Source organism: Oryzias latipes, chromosome 4, assembly GCF_002234675.1.
Source record: "Oryzias latipes chromosome 4, ASM223467v1".
Classification (NCBI taxonomy): Eukaryota; Metazoa; Chordata; class Actinopteri; order Beloniformes; family Adrianichthyidae; genus Oryzias; species Oryzias latipes.
Genome location: NC_019862.2, coordinates 15623627 through 15644365, shown reverse-complemented (window position 1 = coordinate 15644365; position 20739 = coordinate 15623627). Strand labels below are relative to the sequence as shown.

The following is a 20739-nucleotide window of genomic DNA, read 5'->3' as shown; positions in this document are numbered from 1 at the left end:
ACCACAATATATTTACTCTTAGCTGTGTTTCTGGTTTTCAAATAGTTGTTCATCATAGAAAAACTATTTTCTTTGTTTTTATTCGTCAGATAAGGCAACTTCCTTTGTAAAGTACACACCACACACATGAGTCCCTGTAAAGTAAGTTAAATTAGTCAACTACCCTGTTGCACTGCCAATTGGATGGGAAGGAACATTTAATTCCTGGAGATCTCAACATGTTTCTGGTTCCAATGCATTGTTTTACCAGGATCCCAGACTGCCCACCCGCTATTACCCTTCCCACCACCCATCACTTCAGAAATCTGGACGATTTCTAGAAGTCTGAATAATCTGTAATTTACTATATGACAATTTTATCGTCATTATTACTTATAACTGTAAACTCATACTGTATAGCTAATACCGTCACAATTGGGTCACTTGATGAATGTTTGATCACTTGACAGTATAATGACGATAAGGATGAACCTGATGTAATTGAATGTTATCTACTTTTAAAAATCTCCATCTTACAATTTTTTTAACACACACACTTTACATACAATATTTCATACTTCAGAGCCAGCTGAATCCCTTTCAGGGTCAAGGGGGTGCTGGAGTAAACCCATCTAATGTTGGGCAAAGGCAGGGTACACCCTCAACAGGTCACCTCTTTGTCGCATCTAGAGAAAATGTAAAGACACCAATTAACCCAGGATTTTGGACTGTGGGAGGAAGCCCTGAAAAAAGCACATGTACAGAGAGAACATGCAAACTCCATTCAAAAAGGTTGACGCTGGAATTTGAACCAGGGGCTTCCCACAGTGAGGCAAGAGCGCAAAAGGTACATCTTTTTTGTGGAGTTTCAATTGTATTTTTCCAATGCAGTTCATTGTGATTGAGTTTTTATTATATAGCCCAATATTACAACACAGTTGTCTTAATGGGCTTCACTATTTGTACAAAACATAAAATCAGTTATTACAAAATACGATAGCTGATTGCTAAACTAAACAGCTTGTAGGTATCTTAAAAGCATTTTCCTGTCAACATGGATTTTCTCACATAACAGCTCCACCTTCTGTGTTCTATCAACTTTTGAAGACACAAATACACCAATTAGTTTTCTAATACCCACTATGTGCAACTTTTCTTTAATAAAACTTAAATTTTTTAAAAAAAAATCATCAGTTTTATGAGACATTTTTCTTTGTTAAGAGTCAGAAAAAAACACTATTTTGATGTTTAAAAAAAATGAAAAACATGGGCAATTTTATCCACAATTTCTTTTTAACAATGACAGAAACATGCAGGGGAAAGGCTAAATATCAGGTGAATCTCTTTTTTGGCAATGCTTAGTAGAGGGAAAAGCTCTACAGAGGCTAACTGACACCCCCTGCTGATAAAAGAGCAGTGAGCATGTGGGAGAACAATAAGTAAAAAAAAAAAATAAGGCAGATCATTTCAAATCGAGGCTGCAGAAATAAGTCATCATACATTTTTAAACTTTGTCCTCACAATAAAACTAAACTTGCAATGATGACTGGTAGCAAACTTTGAAAATATACCTTAATCATATACTTTCAAATTAATTTGTGGGATGGATAGCTGCGTATAAACAAAATGTTTATTTTCCAAAGTTTTATCTAAAAAATTAAAAAATATATAGCTCTTAATCTCCCAGAAATGGATCTGAGCTGCTGCAGCCACATTCTCCTGAAAGAACTTTAAGATCCTGAAACAAGACTTCTGGCGGGTCAGAGCATTTGCAATAGCTGCACCTCACTCATGAAACAGTTTCCCCCTCCACATCAGAGCTTATACAACACTTTCAAGGTGTACATCTTCTTTTAAAGCATGTCTTTTCATTAGATTTTAAACACAGATGAGTTGGACTTCTATCTTATGTATGGTTTTATTTTTATTCCATTATTCCTTTCATACCTTTATTTTTATTTGATTTTTTTCATGTTCTCTGTTTTATATTCTTCTTTTGAATACCTTATAGAGAGATTTTTGGGACATTTGAGATTTGTTTTAAACATCTGCTGTATTTAAAACTGACATTGACCTAGGATTCTATTGTTGCAAAAGAGTTAGCAATGTTGTGACAGACATTTTTCAAAGACAGCTCTTTCCTCTGTTACTGGATCTGTTTTTAGGCTCTTTTCATAGGGGTTAAATCTAGGGGAAAAACACAGAAACCACAGAAAATGTGCCTCACATAGCAAAAGAGTTTTAGTTTTCTTAAGGTATGTGTATGAGTGTTTAAATTGAACATCAAATTATTAAAATTAAAGGATTTATTCAAAAGTTTTTCCCAATTAAAATAATATTAAAGTCGTGCGAAAATGTAATTTTTCTTTCAAAATGGGAATTTCACTTATCTAATATGTTTTTACTCAGAAGAGTATAAATAATCCTACCCATCCTCCACTATCTTCAAATGTTTGTTTACTCTTCAATCACTGGGGAAAAAAGAGCCAGAAGACAAATAAAATACCTGGCAGATCCATTTCATTAAATCTAGTTTAGGTTATGTTTGCATTCAGTGATCATCATTGACATAACACTTCTAATTCTACCCTTGTGTAGCCAAAAAATATATTAAAGGATGGACAAGATTCTTTTCAGTTAAATACAAGTGTAAAAACATGGAAAATATATATATATATATTTTTTTTTAACTTGTCCTGTCCAACAGCTGGGCAGGCAGATGAGAGCTGAGGGCCTCTTGTGTTGGACATATTTTACTTTAACAAGAGGGGTTATTAATCTTCAGACAAACCAAAGGTATGACTGAATAAACCCCTTTTGTAATTGAGGCCAAACTTTATTCATTTCAACCATGTTTGAAAATGTTGGGTGTTGGACCGGACGGAAAAGGAAAGAAGGGAAGAAAAAGGGAGGGATGTTAGAGAGAGAGGGGGGTAGGAGGGTCATAATGGGAGGGGAGGGGGGATAATACCATGAAGCAGCATAAAGCAACAAGTTTACTGGTTGTTTATCATTACGGTAAGGTTCAAACGTAGTAAAAAATGTCCACATGTCGACATGCACACAAAACAGATAGTGTTCACACGCATACTTATGCCTTAAAACCAACTAGTGTGAAATATTTCAGTCATTCAATCATGCAAACTGTTAGTGCAAAGGTGAGCTAACACCTGTGCTCAGGTGAGTGTTTATGTTCTTCTAAAATGGATGGTGGAACGAGAAAAGAAGGAGGGAAAACATGGAAAATGTTAGAGCAAACGCAAATTCATTCATCTTCTAATCCACATGTCCAACTCAGGCCCACGGGGAAATTTTGGCTCGCAGTGTAATTATAGTTGGCCCTCCCGCGAGATAATATCAAATGTGCATTAGAGCTGGCCCGTGTTAATATACCACTAATACTACAAATCCCACAATGCTTTGCTTGTCAAAAACTGGAAAGCGCTCCTTTTTTCTGTTGGCAGTCAATGACAGCCATGCTCCAGTACCATTGGGCAAAGTAATTTTACCCTTCACAAAAATGATCAAACGAAAGATGGACAGCAGGAGCTTTGAAGACAGCAGGATGGCAGATTATCTGTTCACAAGTATAAAGGACAACCTGTTTGTCTTAATGTGGCTGTAACAAACATAGTAAAGGTTAGACATTACATATCATTTGCAGTTAATTTTTCAAGAAATATTTAGTTTGGCCCGTGACTTTACTTCACTACTTAATTTTGGCCCACTGCGCATTTGAGTTCGACACCTCTGTTCCAATTATTTTATTCCCTCTTGGGGCTGCCGGAGCTTATCCCGGCCACTTGCAGGCGAAGGCAAGGGACACCCTGGACAGGTTGCCAGTCTGTCGCTGGGCCACAATCACAAACCTATGCAAACTCACAGTCTCACCTAGGGACAATTTAGAGTGACCAATTAACCTATGAAGCATGTTATGGGACGGTGGGAAGAAGCTGGAGTCCCCGGAGAAAACCCAAGCGCTTATGCACAGGGAGAACATGCAAACCCCACACAGAAAGGTCCCCCAATGATGTCCTGTTCCAGGTCCCCCAGCCGGGACTTCAACCAGGGCCTTCTTGCTGTGAAGCAAGATCGCTAGCCACCGTGCAGCCCGCAAAGTGTCATAGCTTTCTTTAATCAGATGACAAAAGCTACCAAACAGGGTTTTTCCAGCCCCAATTACAACAGACAACAATTTGGAGCAATCCACCTCTTAGTCATTCGCGTTGGCAGACGGGCAAAGAAAGACTCCAGCAAGAGAAGTAAAGCTTATACTTTCTTTATGGTATGATTCACATCTTTATTTCACTAGTTACCTGTTATTTTAAGACAGAAATGCTAAACAAGCTACAGTAAAACTTAGTCCAAAAATTGTACATATTTAAAAACTTTAAACAATAAGGTGCTCGGAAGGAAATGCATAATTACATTCAAAATTCTGAGAAAATAGCTCTAAAATAGTCTGTCATTTATTGGTTTCAAACTGCTACAAATGTTTTGACACTGTATCCAAACTATCAGCCGATGTATAAGAAAAAATAATCCTATAAACATTGTGTGACAGTTTTTTCTTCTAAGGACTAGTCACTGTTCTGCAATATGCAGTCAGTTACACTAACTGTAATAAAAAAGGATCTTTAAATGGAACCCCTAAAATGTCAACGAACATGAAATATCCTTTGAATTGTCGACCATGATCAGTCACTTTTATGTGCTAATTATGGTCAATTATGTCTTTAAAGGAACTTTTTAGAAACTTTCTGGTTCCCTGTAAATGCCTGCTTCAACTGGCAAGATAGATCATAATCCATTTTTCCTTTCTGAAAAACAAGTTTGTTTAGTTAGAGATGCCAAAATTATGCTATCTGCTTGTGCTAAAACAGGAGTTAAAAGAATCAGGAGGCAGATTAACATTTTTTCTGTCAGAGATGGAAGGAAAATTACTAAACTGAAAAAAAAAATTTCTACAAATAAATGACAAATAAATGGATGAATACTGTTTCCACATAGAAACCTTTTGGGCCTAATTTTAGAATCAAATGGCTCAAAACGCCCTGGTTGAATGGAACACTGGACTGTGTGATTGCTTTGAGGATGCAGCCACCTGTAAGTGTGAAATTGTGACAAATAGTTTATATTTAAAACCCTTTTGAGGATTTTAAAGCTGTGTGTATTTTCCAGGTTGCTATGGTTTCTGGTGTGGCCCCTGCCTCGCTTGCTCAGTTTCAGGCAAATTTGGAGAGTTCTACTGTCTACCCTTATGTGATTACTTCTGTCAAAGTACGCTGAATGCTTGTGGCATACCTTGCTTTGTCCCACCGGTAGCCTTCTCCACAAGGTCTTCCATGCGCAACAGATACGGGATCAAGGTATGACAACATGAAACATATTCCAACAATCAGTGAAAAGCTTGGAAAATATGGATTTGTGATATGTTTTGCAGGGTTCTCTGTGTAAGGACCTCGTGGTTTCCTGTTGCTGCGTGTGGTGCTCCTGGTGTCAAATGCATCGTGAGCTGAAACATCAGAAGAAAGCCCCCGAAGTAATACACATGCAACCACAAACTTTTGTTAACATGCAGCCTATTTCTGTGATGATGGTGTCTGAAACTCATCTTCCAGCAGTAATGGTGACTTCATGACACGGAGCGGAACTGTCAACCCTACTTTTGTTAAGAATTCCTCATTACTTTCTAAGTACAAATCTCTTTAAAGAAACTTCAATTATTTCCTTTAGTTTCTTTAAAAAATGTAGCCAAAATATTTTTTTTACAATAAATTCTGGTTGGTAAAACACTTTTGGTAAATAGAAAGCCTTTTGACAGCTTTAACCTCAAGATCTTCAGATACTTACATGACAGTCTGCTGGATCAGATATGTCATACCGCAAGAAATAGGTTTATACCATTGACTGTACAAGAGAACTGGGCTGAGTGAGTGGGATAGCCCGCATGACGTAACATCTGGAACAAGACGGAAAGCAAGCCCAACGTTCTGTTGGAATGCTGTTGGAATGCTACTACTCAAGTAATCCTGGCAGAGAATGTGAAGGGAATGTTCCATCCACAAACAGCAACTCCTATCACAACTTGAGATTGAAGGGGTACAACACAAATGAAGCACAACAGGAGAGCCAGACCACCAGGTCAGAGAGGAGGCTATACCACACTCCCACCCTAAGCTTGGGAGCACAGTCCCAATAACTACAGATATATGGAAGCATAACTGTCAATTCAAAATAAAAGTCAATAACCGAAAAGCTAGTTTAGTTTAGTCTGTTTAGTTGAAGTTTAGTATTATCTTATTGAATTCTATGCATTTATGATCCTTTTTGATTGTATGTTTACCTCACAATTACCGGTACGAAGCCCATTGAGACAACTGTTGTTTTGAATTTGGGCTATATAAATAAAATTGAATTGAATTTCACAATAAAGCTGCGTCTGTTGACTTAAAAAATAAAATAAATAATGAATACGCCAAACTGCTTTTTCTTCTTCTTCTTCAACACCGCTCATTCTGTCTCTTAATTAAAATGATAAAGAAAATTGTATTTGACATTTCATTTTCAAACAGTTCCTCTAGTAAAGGTAGAAAAGGTAGAACCAAAAATCTTCAATTTGGACTCATCAGACCAAAACACAGATTTCCACTGGTCTAATGTCCATTCCCTGTGTTCTTTAGCCCAAACAAGTCTCTTTTGCTTGTTGCCTTTCTTTAGCAGTGGTTTCCTAGCAGATATTCCACCATGAAGGCCTTAGGAACACTTTCAAACTTCTTACCAATTTTTCAGACTGACTGACCTTCATTTCTTAAAGTAATGATGGTAACTCGTTTTTCTGTACTTAGCTTATTTGTTGTTGCCATTATACAAATTCTAACAGTGTATTCAGTAGGACAATCAGTTGTGTATCCACTTGACTTCTGCACAAAACAAATGATGTTCCCAACCCCATTTATAAGGCAAGAAATCACACTTATTATACCTGACAGGGCACACCTGTGAAGTGAAAAACATTTCAGGTGACCACCTCTTGAAGCTTATCAAGAGAATGCCAAGAGTGTGCAAAGCAGTAATCAAAGCAAAATGTGGCTACTTTGAAGAACCTAGAATATGACGTATTTTCAGTTGTTTCACACTTTTAACACTTTTTTGTTATGCATATAATTCCTCATGTGTTAATTCATAGTTTTAATTCAGTGTGACTCTACAATTTTCATAGTCTTGAACATAGTGTTATAAACTATTCTTACATTATTGTTCATGTACTGATAATTCAAAAACTGCACAGTAAGAGTACCCTAAGATACTTTTGTATAAATATTTGAGGTGTTTTATTACAAAATCAGAAAGTAGGGACTATCGTATTTCATGCTCTGCTGTAACCCGTGCAATGGGGGGGGCATTTCACAGGCGCTGCTTGGCTCCGTGGGAAGCGCGTGCCATGAAAAAGTGAGCTCGGATCCATCGGCAGCAGGAGAAGACACGCGGGGTGATCCGGGCCTAACAAACACTCCAGTGGGCCAACGTGGTTTTCTGCCAGGGACGTGACGTGCCGCGGGGCATAAAGCATCTTTTTGATGACAGACAGAATTTGCGCTCAGGGAATTTAAACAGGCATGTGCAGTGACGTATGTTTCAGAAGATGTTCGATTGGCCATTCTGCAAGTCAATAAAGTACTTCACGGTGAGGATTTTGATTTGATGACAGGTTTTTTCGAAATATCATTATTTATATTTTTTTTGGTTATGTATTTCTGCTGGACTGCGATTTACCCTCATGTCCTTGAAGATCGATCGGTTGACCGTGATAGACGTAATGAGCACTCCTGCGATAGGCAAACTGAGGGGTCCAGTGCCCCCCTCCACCTGAGGTTTGAGGCGCCGGAGTAGCAGCCTCTCAAAAGTCTTCATTATAACAGATGTGAGATGTCAACTGGTCTACAGTCCTTCATCCCTGCAGGTCTTGTCACTTTAGGCACTGGGACAAAGCCATAAGGTCTTCCACAAGCCAGGGACACATCCCGTTAGAAGATTCTTGTTAAAGCACAGCGAGCTCTGACGCACATTCATTCAGAGCTTTACTTCTCATAAGTTTTTAACCCAATGAAACATTTTTCAACAACAGAAATACAATCCCCAAAACACAACCACTCAAAATGTAACTAAACGACAAGATTAAATGTAATAAATGTCAATGCTGGAAAAAAAATTAACCAAACAGAGAAAACCTCATGTTTTTTCCATGCCGACAGCAGGGGCAGGCTGAAAAGCAAATCCCTCCAAGAAATTCACCTGCCTCTGGAGCAGGAGTTTCTGGAAGCTTTTAAACTTCCCTCCCAGCCTGGCGATTGGTGGAGTAAAAGCCTCAATCAACTATGAGGGAGGCAGAATCAGCTGCAGAGGAGGGACTGGTCCATCAATTTAACCAAAAGTTATTTTGCTAAAGTGAAGGTAAATATGCTAACCAATACTAAACATTAAACTTTGTATGTGGACATTGGAGACATTTGAAAAAACTCCAACGTGATGATCATCTACATTCTACAAAGTCTCACAAAACGTTTTTCCAGTTTTTTCTTTTGTTTCATTTTTTTTACTTTTCGTTTTGTTTTCAGGAAATTACTTTTGTTTTCCAAATTGTTTCATTTTATTTCTTTTTTTGGAATTTTATTTTGGTTTCCGGAATTTTGTTTGGTTTTCTAAAATGGAATGTTTTTTTATTATTTGCTTTTTCAACTGTCATTGTTATCCTTAAAAGGGTTTTGGCATTGAGTGATTTGTTGGTGTGATTTGCACTTCAGGGCCACCATAGTTTTTGGATATAAATATAAAAGCAATAAACATGCATTAGACTTCCTGGTAATTTAAGAAGTATATCCCATGGAGTAAGTCTTTATTAATTGCTATAAGGCAATCATGGATTACTTGAATAGCACTAATGATCCTGTTTTTCACCGTATCTCTCACAAATGTGGGGAGATTCACAAATCAGAGTGGGTTTGTGAATGCACATTCTAAAATTTGCACGATCTGTGAGTTCATTTTACAAGTGTACCTATAAATTCTGCTTGTGAAGCATCTATTGTGCAATTCGGGAAAATATATTGTGAATTTCTATTTATTGTGCATGTGTGAAACACATCGTGGGTGTTTGTGAAACACAGGGGGTGCATTTGTTAAACTTGCACATTTCCAAATTTATATTGCACGTTTGCCTAAAATTACAGTTGTGAATCAGAGCGTGTGGATTTGTGAAACAGGTTGTGTGCATTTTTGATTATTGAGACTGAATTAATTCCATAGTATTTTAGCAGCTAACTTTTGATTATTTGTGTCTTTCTCAAAACTTTTGGCCATGACTGTACAGTTTGTTGTTGTGTTTAAACAGGATTAGCAGGTCTACACACTCCAAGAGAACAGAGAAGAATGAGACTGAAGCACCAGTTTTTTTTTTTACACAACATATTTGAAAAGCAAATCTGACTCCAGTATTTGTATGTTGGTTTGCATGCTTACTTGATATTTTTGTGGGTAGTTTGCATTAGTCTGCTTAGGTTGACCTATGCATCCCATTTCCAATCCTCTTCCTGTGTGAAACATTTAGCCCACATACAATTTTCTACTGTAAGGAGTTTGGTTAATACGAATGTAATGTAAAATGTAATAAAGTCTTGACAATGAGAATATAGTTATATCTAAAATCATCCATACAATGTGTAACAAAATACAAACAAATTACTGCTCAATTTTTATGTAGATTCATTTATTTCGTAAAAAATTGATGTTTCACAAACAGATGTTTCCTTCTGTTGAGTTATTGCTTTTTTTCCTCAACTGTTTGAATTTAATGATCAAATAAAATTGAAAATTATACATTTTCTAATATTGTATTGCCATATCTTAAAGGCAATGGTTTAGGTATTTTGCTAGTATATGTTTCTATTTACCTTTAACTATTTTAACCCCAGTGTTTTCCAGCAGGTGATTTATTTATTTTCTTATATTCCTAATTTTACTGCTATACTTCTAAATTGTTTATGTGAGCACTGGTATGTTTTTTATTTTTAGTAACTTCTTGTCAAGCAGTTTCAGTTGCAACATCTTTGCATGAAAAGTGCTGTATAAGTAAAGTTTGTATGATTTTTGTATTTGCATAGTTTTAAGTTGGGCAACATTGCAGTTTGTGCTTCTGCTCCAAGTGTCCCAAAGTATTTGAAAAAAAGATGCAATGAATAATAAAATATTGCAATTTAATAAATACAACTTGAAACTAAAACATAGGAATAATATATTTTATTGAAAAATAATAGAATTGGCTGTAATACACAAGGCTTTTGTGCTCTGAAGGTGAAGAATCTACCGTATTCTTTTTGCTCATTTATAAATGTTAAAAGTTGAAATACTTAAAAAATAATAATAAATTAACTCCAAAAGTTCATTTTAGAATTTGCGGAAAAACCTTAAAATAACTCCAACATTCACTTTTAAAATTAGGGTTTGTGTATTTTTAAATATTTCTGGAACCTCTAAATTGAAAGTTAATCAAGTTTTGGAAATTCTGTGTTTCTTTCTGGTGAATAAGGTTAGATCTCCGGTTTCCTTGACATTATTGTTTAATTCCTCTTCTTGCAGGTTCAGATTTCCATCATCATTTGCATTTACTTCTATTCTGTGAGAGTGACTACAGTCAAACCACCAACTTTAATTCACTCACTATTCCATCAGTGATACAGAAGTCCTGGGCACACAGGAAAAGCAGATCCTTTTCATTCTTTTATACATTAGAAAGTTAAGGAGGTATTTAAATCAAATTTGATCAACTCAGAGGATAAATGGTGTAGCTTAAGGACTTTTTCAGACTAACCAGTGCAGTGTTTACTGACAAGCTTTTCTCCTTTTGATCTCTGGTCAGATTTGTGTGTCTGTAGCAGAAGTTTTCATGCGATGGGAGAAAGAAGACTTACAGATTGGAACACTGCTCTCCTTGACTGCTTTGAGGATGCCAGCACTTGTAAGTACCAAATGTTGTGCTTCCTTATAAAGACTTGGAAATTATTCAGGTAAGGCAGTTTAAAGAGATGAACAGATGGAAAAGCTTTTCCAACATGCAGAAATAATTATTTTTTTTAAAGAGTACAAAAACTGAAACAAAATGAATATAAATTAAATAAATAAAATTAAGTGCTGTACTTTTTTCTTTTCAAAGGCTGCAGAAAAGAGCTGTTTTTGGATTGAACAAAGATAAAATATGAGAGAATTGGAGTTAATCAGGAAGCTGGTTCCATCTGTGCTCTACATAGCAGCTGAAATCAAGTTCTGCCTGTTTGGTTCTGACTCTTGGTTCTATGAGCTGGTTGATTGCTCCAGATCTCAGGTTCCAGCTGAATTTGTGAATCACAGACGACTCCTTTATTTATTTGGGCTTAACATCATTTATAAACTAGCATAAGCTTTTTATCATTGATTATATATTTAAATGGTAACCATGACAGGATTTGAGAACAGAGTTGATGTGATCAGTTCTCCTGGTTCTGGTAAAATTCTGGCAGACAGAATTTTGTTACAGCAGCGAAGCCTGCAATAGTGAGGGTTCCTATTTTACCCAGAGGTCTGAGAGATAAGACGCAAGACCATTAAGATGTTTAAAAACCATTAAATATCTTCAAATCAATCTTAAAGCATATGGGGAGATGGAATCTGTGTGTATTGTATGCATTACTGCAAAACTTCTCTTTGATTATTAGTAATCAAAGTGTTAAAAAGATGGCAGTAACTTTTTGTAGTTTGGTTAAATTTGTCTTAGTTTTTAATCAATGCATTGCTTTGTTCCTGAAATGAGTTTGTGATTGTGTTATTTCTTGCTGTATTGTTTTTCAATATTGCTTGAAATAAAATAAATCAAATCAAACTCAACTAATGATATATATACACACTTCTAGGAATCAGATCTTCAGTTTCTTTACACAATTCTATTGCCATTTGGGTCATTATCACTATAAAGTGCCTTTGGTGTCCCCGTGACTATTACTCTTTCTTTAGTTTATGCAATTTTTTTTCTTTGGATGTATGCGATTTTGGTATGTCCCACACGCTGTTCTGCTAACTTCAGGGTGTGTAATAAATGGTTGAATTATGCTAAATTAAAAAAAGATTGGTACACATTTCATGTCACAGCACAGTACTTGATAAAACAAGTAATTTTGATCAGGCAAATTTTATTTTCATAATGCTATTGAAGATTTTGCGCACGTCCCTGACATTGCTGTCCATCCTGTCATTTTGGGATAACTGTCTCTCTAAAAAAAACTGCAAATGTTTTAAGTGACACCACAACCAGCATTTTGTCTTTCTTTACTGGAGACTGAAATGGTGGCTAGTTGCAGAGTAAATATTTACACTTTTGTTTAGTAATTTTAATCATATTAGGTGTGTGGTCAGATGTTGTCAAGCTTAACATGTCCACTCTGTCATGGTGAAATATCATTTAATATAAAAGCCTTTCCTAAATTTAAAATATATACGTTAAACAGTTCACAGTCTACTTGCTAACTGAATCATGTTGCTAAGTGAAGATCCACAATGTGCTCAATAAATGCTAACATTAACCAAAAATGTCCACCCTGTCAGCAAACCTTCTTTGACTGGGTGGACATGGTTCATGACAGGAAGGACATTGTGATAGTTTATGGCAACAAACTAATAATGTTACATATTACAATAGCTCCTACTGACATTTTATTACTTAAATTTCCCCTTGTGGAATTAATAAAGCATAATTGAATTGAATAACAATAAATAACAGTTTATAACAGTAAAGGTTGCTAACCGATAGATTGAAGAAATTGCATATGAGATTTTTCTCTCAGCATTTTGGCCACATTTCAGACCCCTCCTTTTGCCGTCTCAGACCCTTTTGGGTAGTATCACAGTGAAAAGGGAGACAACAACTACAGAGTATGAGTTCGCCACAGAATTCCAGGAGAGGCTACTCCATTTTAGGCGCCATGTTTTCAACATTAAATGGCAGTGTGATGCCTACAGGAAGCTCAGGAGCAGCTTGAAGCACAATAACTCCCTCTTGCATATAGATTTTAGAGAAAATTACTCGTGCAAGTACAGTGAAGAAATACAATCTGTGCATTTTGGAGGTTCACATAAGCAGGCCAGTCTGCACACTGGAGTGCTCTACCTCCCTGGTGAACAAGCACCACATATCTTCGCCAGAAGACATGACCCTGTTGCCATCTGGGCCCACCTTGATTCAGTTCTGAAGATACTGAGAGAACGTCACCCACTGGCTAGCATAACTTCATTTTTACAGCGAAAGGCCTGCAACACGGCATCGACAAAAGGGACATTTCTTCTACCTCTCAACAGAACCCTACAAGTATGGGTTCATACAAATAACATGGAATTTTTTTGAGGCTAGTCATGGCAAGGGTGCACCAGATGGTGTAGATCACGTGTCAAACTCAAGGCCCGGGGGCCAAATGTGGCCCGCCATGTCATTTTAGTGGCCCTCAAGAGCATAAAAGTTTTTAATTTCTTATAATAAAAAATTACATTGGGTGTGTATTTATTCATATCTGGGGGGAATTGGACTTGAAATATCGGATTGGGTAACTATACATTAGGACTTAAACACCGTCCATATAACCTAACCTGACAGAATCAAATGTAAAAGGATTTATGCTAGAGTAACAAGCAAACATGTTTCTGTTCTATGTAACTGTAACTGTCACTTTAAAAAGTTATAGTAAATAAATAATGAGTCAAGTAGTTACATTCATTTTTCATTACATTTAGTTACATGTATAAGTTGTATCTGGCCCTTTGAGAACAGCCACTATGCTAATGTGGCCCTCAGTGAAAATGAGTTTGACACCCCCTGGTGTAGATGGAGCCCTCAAGAGGTCAGCAGACCGGATTGTTGCCCATGAAGGAGACATTCCTGATGCCCAGAGCTTGTATGAAAAGCTGAAAAGCCTGAAGACATCTGTTGAGCTGTTCTATGTCCCAGAGAGTGATATTGAATCCAAGACTGAGGTACCTGCAAAAGCTGCCATAAAAGACTGCTTGGAGATGTGTCTCAGTGAAATCGTTCTTGTTGTTTTTTCAAACCAATCATTCTCTTCTTAAAACAACATTTTTCTTCTAATTTTACAGTTAAATGTTTGACTTTCACTGTGCACATTGATGTTCAGAGGTTATCTCAATAATGCCACATGAATGGCTAATTTTTGGTGTTTTTCGACATAAAGGAAGAGTGGATCAAAACCAGTCTGTTCACCTGATAATTTCACCCTACATGGGAAAGGGAATTCTGGTAGTGATTTTCTTTCATTAATTGCATAATGAGGTAATTTAACGACCTTTTAAAAATGTGTCCACCCTGTCATGCCACTGTCCACCCTGTCATTTTCCTATTCAAAGAAAATAAACAATGTATTTCTACAAGTTAGCAAAACTGTGTGATTCCTTTATTAATACATATGGACCAAGTGGTTTTGGTTGAAATTTTCACCAGATATCTTTGTTCTTAGATTTTATTTAGAAAAGAAAGTGCAATTCTTGCTGATATTTGTATGGCAACAACATTGTTTGCCCTAATTTCATTACTATCTAAATACTTTTCTTATTAGCTAATACACAGTTTTGACAAAGGGACTAAGTAGCTTTCTGAAAATATAAATTTTATATCCATGATCCAATTACAATGTATTTAATCTACTCTGAAATCGTCCATGACAGGGTTGACATTTTTTACTGTTTGTGCGTGCATTGTCTGCTTGCAGTTAATTTATAAAAAGTGTGGGAGCTTGACCAACATGCATTCTGACAGCACGGCATCCACCTAACACAATAAATGAGAAGTTAAATGGGAAATCCCATATTTTTTAGTGGGATATTGGGAAGTTTCAAAGGCACCTTATGGTGATATTGACCCATTTACGCAACTTTTGTTTTGCAGTCGTTTATCTGAAGACAGTTTGACGGCATACATGAGATAGTCTGACGCTCCCAATGGTTTGATGTCAGAGCTACATCTACAAAAAGCTGGGCATCGTCTGCTTAACTAACAAAAAAAAAACTTAAAAGATTTGACCTCTTCATGTGTTTTTCAGGTTGCTATGGTTGCTGGTGTGGTCCTTGCCTTGCTTGTACCGTTTCAGGAAGATTTGGAGAGAGCTATTGTCTTCCTGTATGTGATTTAGTGACTACAGGGTCACAGATTTTGGGGTTCCCTGCCTGTGTTCCTCCCGTTGCTGTCTCCATGAGGGCTGCCATGCGGAACAGATATGGCATTAAGGTACAACAATAAAAACCTCAAGTTGTTTCTTAAAAACAATTAGAAATATTAAAGACATTTCTTGTGAAAATTTACAGGGCTCCATCGCTGCTGACATTGCTGCATCTTGTTGCTGTACATTGTGCAGCTGGTGTCAGATGCATCGTGAATTAAAGCATCAAAAGAAAGCCCCAGTTGTCATCAACATGCAGCAGCAACATGTTATCAACATGCAGCCTCCAGCTATGATGATGATGCCCCAAGTTGCTATGGCGCCCCAAGTTGCTATGGCGCCCACTTTTATGAGCCAACCACAGACCATAATGACTTTAAACTAACATTTTAAGTTGGATTTTTTTTTCAGATTATCTTCCAGATTTATTTAGAGTTTATTAAAGAGTTGGTCTACACCTGCACGTCTGAAAGCATTTAATGATGTAAATTTGAAAACACAGATCTTTGAACTAAAGAAAATACTTTTTCATAAATGTTCTGTCTATTCTGATTTGCCACATACCCTTGCAAAATAAAGAAAAACGTAAAAATGTGACCTTTGCTAATGTCTCTGCTGGATCAAATGATAGTTTTGAAAATAGTCTTCCACTGCCCAACACACCAAAATGTACAAAATCCACAAACACTGAGGTTTATGTGGCTTTTCTGCACCGGAAGCAAAAACAGGCTAGACTGAAGAGTAGAAAGGTCACTAAAATGAGGTCAAAGCTAAAGTGGAATTAAGTTGGAGGATATGTAAACAGGATACAGGGCACACCTACCGAGCATGCAGCAGCAACGTCACAAACGCTGAAATAATATTAAATGAAAAATCAGCTTTTGTTTAACATTTTTAGTTAATGGAAGTTTTTTAATGACTTTGAACAATTAACCTTTGATTTCACATGAAACAATTTTTTTATGCACACCAACCAAACTATATCATTAGCTTTGAGGTTTAAAAAAGTAATACAAATACTTCAGTGTTTGATAACAGTTGATGTATTTTTGGTTTAAGAACTTGTGTACTTATTGCTTTTTACAGATCCCTAATCGTTTTTCCTGATAAAAACTGCTTGAAGAAGGAAGAGTCCTTCACCAGCACGATGAAGCTGGGAGTTCCTGCTTTGACAAAAAACCTGTTGAACAAATACCAACGTGTTAAAAGATAGCAGACATCAGCAATAAGAACATTGACACCATTGTAAAAATATTGAAAAAAAATGCACACTACACAAGGAAAGGCAAACAGTGACTCTTTGAAGAAAACCATGACATGATTATTTGACTGCCAAAAACCTGTTGACAAGTTTACATTTGTAAACATATTTAAAACAGTTTTTTTTTCATAAACTGGATGAGTTGTGAATATTTTAACTTTATTTTTTTGTAACATGTCAAAAATACTAAAGTTTGACTACTTCAGCTCTGTTTCTAAGTCATTCTACACTCGATAAAACCTTTTGCTGGAATGATTATTGAACATACCTTTTATGCTGGAGAGTTTTTAACAGAGACATGTCTGGATCAACTTGGTAAAGAACTCCCTTCTCACAATCTTCAAAGTACAGCTAAAACAAAAGATATGCATAATATAATGATTTTTTAAGTAATAAATAGAAAACTGCAACTCAAAGTCTCCACCATTAAGATCTGATTGTAAACAGAAAAGGTCTTCACGTAAGTTTATCTTTTGTTACAACTATTTCCATGTAGTGGAAAATAATGTAAAACACTATAAAGCTTTTTTTAAAACTGCATAATATTAGTCAACAGATCAATGTTTATTCTGACTTTTACTTCGTTTAGCCTCAAACATACAAACCTGGAGATTGTGGGGGGCATATTTTCTGTCCGTGTCCCAGGGTGGAAGTTCCTCTCCAAACATGACATTCAAATGATCTCTGAAACTGAACACAAATGATACAACAGTTATACACTCTGCAGGTGAATACATTTCTGATACAAACTAGGCTTTAGCATCAATAACGGTGAAATGTTTAGAATTTGATTACAGCTCCCACCTGTGGACATTTTCAGCAATAACATCACTTAAAAGAAATTTTGGGAAAATAGTTTCTAAATGTTTCTTCATAAACTACTGAAATAAAAAAATAGTAATGTAATAATAAAAACAGACGTATTAGATAACATGGCATGTTTGTGCCATGTCTTGAAGTTTTATAATAGCATCATGATTTATTTTCTTCTCTTTTTTGAAGACAGTAAGTCCATCTTTTTATGACTCCACCTTAAGACAACCTCACCAGATGAACAAGAATCTTCAACAACTAATTGCTGCTTTTAAAGTACAGTATTTTGTGAAGCTTTGTACAATAACTATTATAGTAGAACTTTCTAATATTTAGAACAATGAATTGAATAATATTGTGTTTTTAATACATATTTATTAAGCAGGATGACACCTAAAAAGGAAGCCAAAACCTTTGAAAAAAGATACTTTACCAGTCATTCTCACAGAAAGCAGAGATGAAATCGCTCTGCTGATGCTCAGGGTAGAGGAAGAGAACAGGCCAGTGCAACAAGCCCTTCTCATCCTGGAAGACCTGAGCCCCAGTGACTTCCTGAGAACTGAGGCCGTCCAACCTCAGCTGCTCCATGGCTGCTGAAGATTCATCCTCACTTTCTGAACCTTTCAGGTGAGGCTTCTTAGACTGGAGAAGCTTTATGCCTCGGTTCTTTGGAAGGAAAAAACTCTTACTTTAATATTGATGAAATAGGACTTACGATAAAGAATTGTTGAAATAATATGCTTGCATTTACCTGTATAGCTGTCAGCAGAGCCTCTTTTTCACCATGCAACTTCTTTTGTTTAACTTTAGCCTTCCTGGCGTCCCGCTCCGCTGCTCTCTAAGAAACGAAAAATGGAGACCTTTGATTCAACCTCCTCTTAAAAGCATCTTTCTGAGTTCATGACCTACTTTGTGTTTATCTGCTGTAGCTCTCAGCTCTCTGAGCTTCTCATCGGTGGTATGTTCCTTTAGCCCCTCGTCACACCACTGGAGAGCCTCTGAAAAGTTGCGCAGCTCAATGCAGCACTGAGCACCTATAGACCCCAAATCACACATTCTGTGTCAGCACTTGGTAGAACAGTTGGATATTTTTTTTTTTGGTACTAGTTACACATTAAGTGCTAATAACCTCTGATCAAGGCTTTAAGGTGGCCCGGCTTGATTTTTTTTGCAGCTGCAGCATCATTCAGTGCAGAGCGCATGTTCCCTGCATGGCACAAAATAAACATTTTAACATCATACATTTGTTATCCATTAAAAATCAGGAATTAATTCAATTTATCTCAAACAGTAAATCAATTTGTACCCAGGTGGAAGTGTGAAGCTGCCCGGTTAGTGAGGAGAACAGCATTGAGTTCCTGGTCCCCACATTTCTTCTTTAAAGCTCCAGTGTAAGAAATAATGGCCTTCTTGTAGTTCTTCTCCTTGAAAAACGCATTTCCTTCATCTTTCAGACTCTTTGCTTGTTCTACAAATTAGATAAGAAAAAGAAGAAAAAATAATAAAAAAATTAAATTAAATCAGACCCCATCATTTTCATGATAATTATTAAATTGACAGTAGATTAGTCATTATGTCGAGGACTGGCTCACCCTCTGGAGATCGGTCATCATCGTGGATTATTGACTGGAGACAAGCCAGTTCAGGGTAATTCTTAGGGTCTATTTCTTCAGGAGCTGTTTTCATGAACATTGGGATTTTATTAAACTCCTGAAAATTAAATACATCAGCAAGTTAGCCTCATCACCTGAAACGGCGTCAGTTTAATTGTCAAAGACCAAGTTCCAATTGCTGATTTACCTGCTCCCAGTTTTTTTCACTGAAGGCGTTTTTATATCTCTGCGTCTTGAATTTGTCCATGAACTCGTCCATGCCATCGTCACTGTCGCCATGAGTCTCTGCCGCCATTTTTGTTAAAAATATGTATACTCCAACAAAATGTTACAATTACGAATCGTCAATACGCCGATTATTTGAGGTGAAACAAGACCAGAGGCCGTCCAGTGTAAAATGTTCTTTAGACCTCTTGTTTACACATGTTCCCAACCGTACTGCAGAATGAAAGGTCCGTGCGGAATCACATGACGCATGTCTTTGGTTCCACCTCCAGATAAGCTCGCTTTTAAAATGTTCTTTATTCACAATCTTGTTTAGGCAGAGAACTAACTAATGTTAGTTGGGATTTGCGAATTTAAAAAGGAAAGTATTACAGTGAGATATTATTTTCTGATGTAACAAAGTAAAATTGTTGTAATTACCACTCAAATTCAAAATGATATTCTCTTATGCAGAAAAATCTATTTAAATAGGTTAAAAAAGAAAAATAGAAGAAATAAAATACATCCCCTATAAATAAATAAAAATAAAAGATAATCAGAATTACATTGCACCAAATTAGATAAGCTTGTTTGTCTTATGATGAAGTTTTGCTCCAACATGACCAATTTATTTCTGTACTTACCTATGTTTGTCACTTTTCCTCCTTTAATTTCCCCAAAAATGATGGTTTAACTCTTCCTTTTGTTTCCATGTATCAAAATGCACAAATTCCCAAAAGCCCCATCCGTTTTTCTTGCTAACTGCATTTAAGGTCTTTTTTTCTAAATTATGCAACGTGAAAAGAGGAGGGGCGGGTTTTAAATAAACAAAAACAAAGAAATATTACTAAGTTATATTTGGTGAGACAGTTAAGTCTCTGTTGTTTACATTTTTCGTGACCACAGATGCCGTTGTAGGTACCGGATGTTCTCGGGTTGCCGTATGTTCTCGGGGTCCTTCAGGGTCCTTCCAATGAGTTATATCACTAGAGGAGATATCACGTAGTTCCTCATGGGAGGAGAGCACCGCCATCTTGGTGAGGTCAAGTTTTGAAGACCAAACCACTTTTATAACATTTAATAAAGAGCTCTGTTTTTGCTTTCAATCACTTCATTATATGAAAAAGAAGAATGGCTTGAAATTGCTTAGTTTTGTTCAGAAATAAAAACTTCACGAGTACCCCTAACTTAACTAGTATTAGACTACTTAGATTTTTTCTATGTTCCTTTATTTTATTTTACTTATGTTTTTATTTATTTGTGTGTTATGTTCATTGTTTCTTTTTTTCCCCTCTATTCTTTATTTTCTATGTCAATATGTTATATTTGGCAATGGTGACTGATCTTCGAGGCAATATTGATTACATCTTTATTGTTCGTTGTTAACGTTTATGTCATTGTTAATGTATGATACCGCAATTGTCAATAAAGTTTTTAAAAAAACTTAGCGACGTTAACTCATTGGTCGTGGCAACTTACAGCCAATCAAATAGTGTGACGTCATCATTGGTCGAAGGACCCCGAAGGACCCAGAGAACATCCGGCAACCCGAGAACATCCGGTACCCACACCGTTATGTCCATTCCCCAATCTGGCACTGTCAGGTATCCACAGGTGTAACCAA

The 20739-nt window shown here is 36.4% G+C and overlaps 1 protein-coding gene and 2 long non-coding RNA genes across 4 annotated transcripts; 2 read left to right on the top strand and 1 right to left on the bottom strand.

Moving 5' to 3' along the window:
* The first annotated feature begins 4201 nt into the window (after positions 1 to 4201).
* On the top strand, positions 4202 to 6278 carry LOC101165136. The gene is made up of 4 exons (XR_002289980.2): positions 4202 to 4264; positions 4990 to 5085; positions 5161 to 5348; positions 5423 to 6278. It is a non-coding gene; the product is annotated as an uncharacterized LOC101165136 (long non-coding RNA).
* An 887-nt stretch (positions 6279 to 7165) lies between these two features.
* Positions 7166 to 15821, top strand: LOC101174495. Its single transcript, XR_002289979.2, has 4 exons — positions 7166 to 10779; positions 10895 to 10993; positions 15108 to 15292; positions 15370 to 15821. It is a non-coding gene; the product is annotated as an uncharacterized LOC101174495 (long non-coding RNA).
* A 287-nt stretch (positions 15822 to 16108) lies between these two features.
* Positions 16109 to 20054, bottom strand: ttc4 (tetratricopeptide repeat domain 4). Of its 2 annotated transcripts, XM_004068014.4 has the most exons (11): positions 19760 to 20054; positions 19099 to 19644; positions 18891 to 19008; positions 18605 to 18766; positions 18428 to 18505; positions 18208 to 18332; positions 18050 to 18136; positions 17732 to 17964; positions 17091 to 17175; positions 16754 to 16836; positions 16109 to 16404 (listed from the first exon to the last, which is right to left on the bottom strand). In XM_004068014.4, the coding sequence occupies exons 2-11, from the start codon at positions 19204 to 19206 to the stop codon at positions 16305 to 16307; spliced, it is 1179 nt and encodes a 392-aa protein (XP_004068062.1). In that variant the 5' UTR covers positions 19207 to 19644; positions 19760 to 20054; the 3' UTR covers positions 16109 to 16304. The 2 variants fall into 2 exon arrangements, with proteins under 2 accessions (XP_004068062.1, XP_020558113.1); XM_020702454.2 differs by lacking the exon at positions 19099 to 19644.
* Positions 20055 to 20739: the final 685 nt, after the last annotated feature.

Excerpts from the sequence above, each read along its gene's own strand:
- ttc4 (XM_004068014.4), bottom strand. The coding sequence starts at position 19,206 with ATGGCGGCAGAGACTCATGGCGACAGTGACGATGGCATGGACGAGTTC. Across the intron at positions 17,965-18,049 it reads CTCTGCTGACAGCTATACAG|AACCGAGGCATAAAGCTTCT; the intron begins GTAAATGCAAGC and ends TTCCTTCCAAAG. Across the intron at positions 17,176-17,731 it reads GCTTTCTGTGAGAATGACTG|TTTCAGAGATCATTTGAATG; the intron begins GTAAAGTATCTT and ends ATTTGTGTTCAG.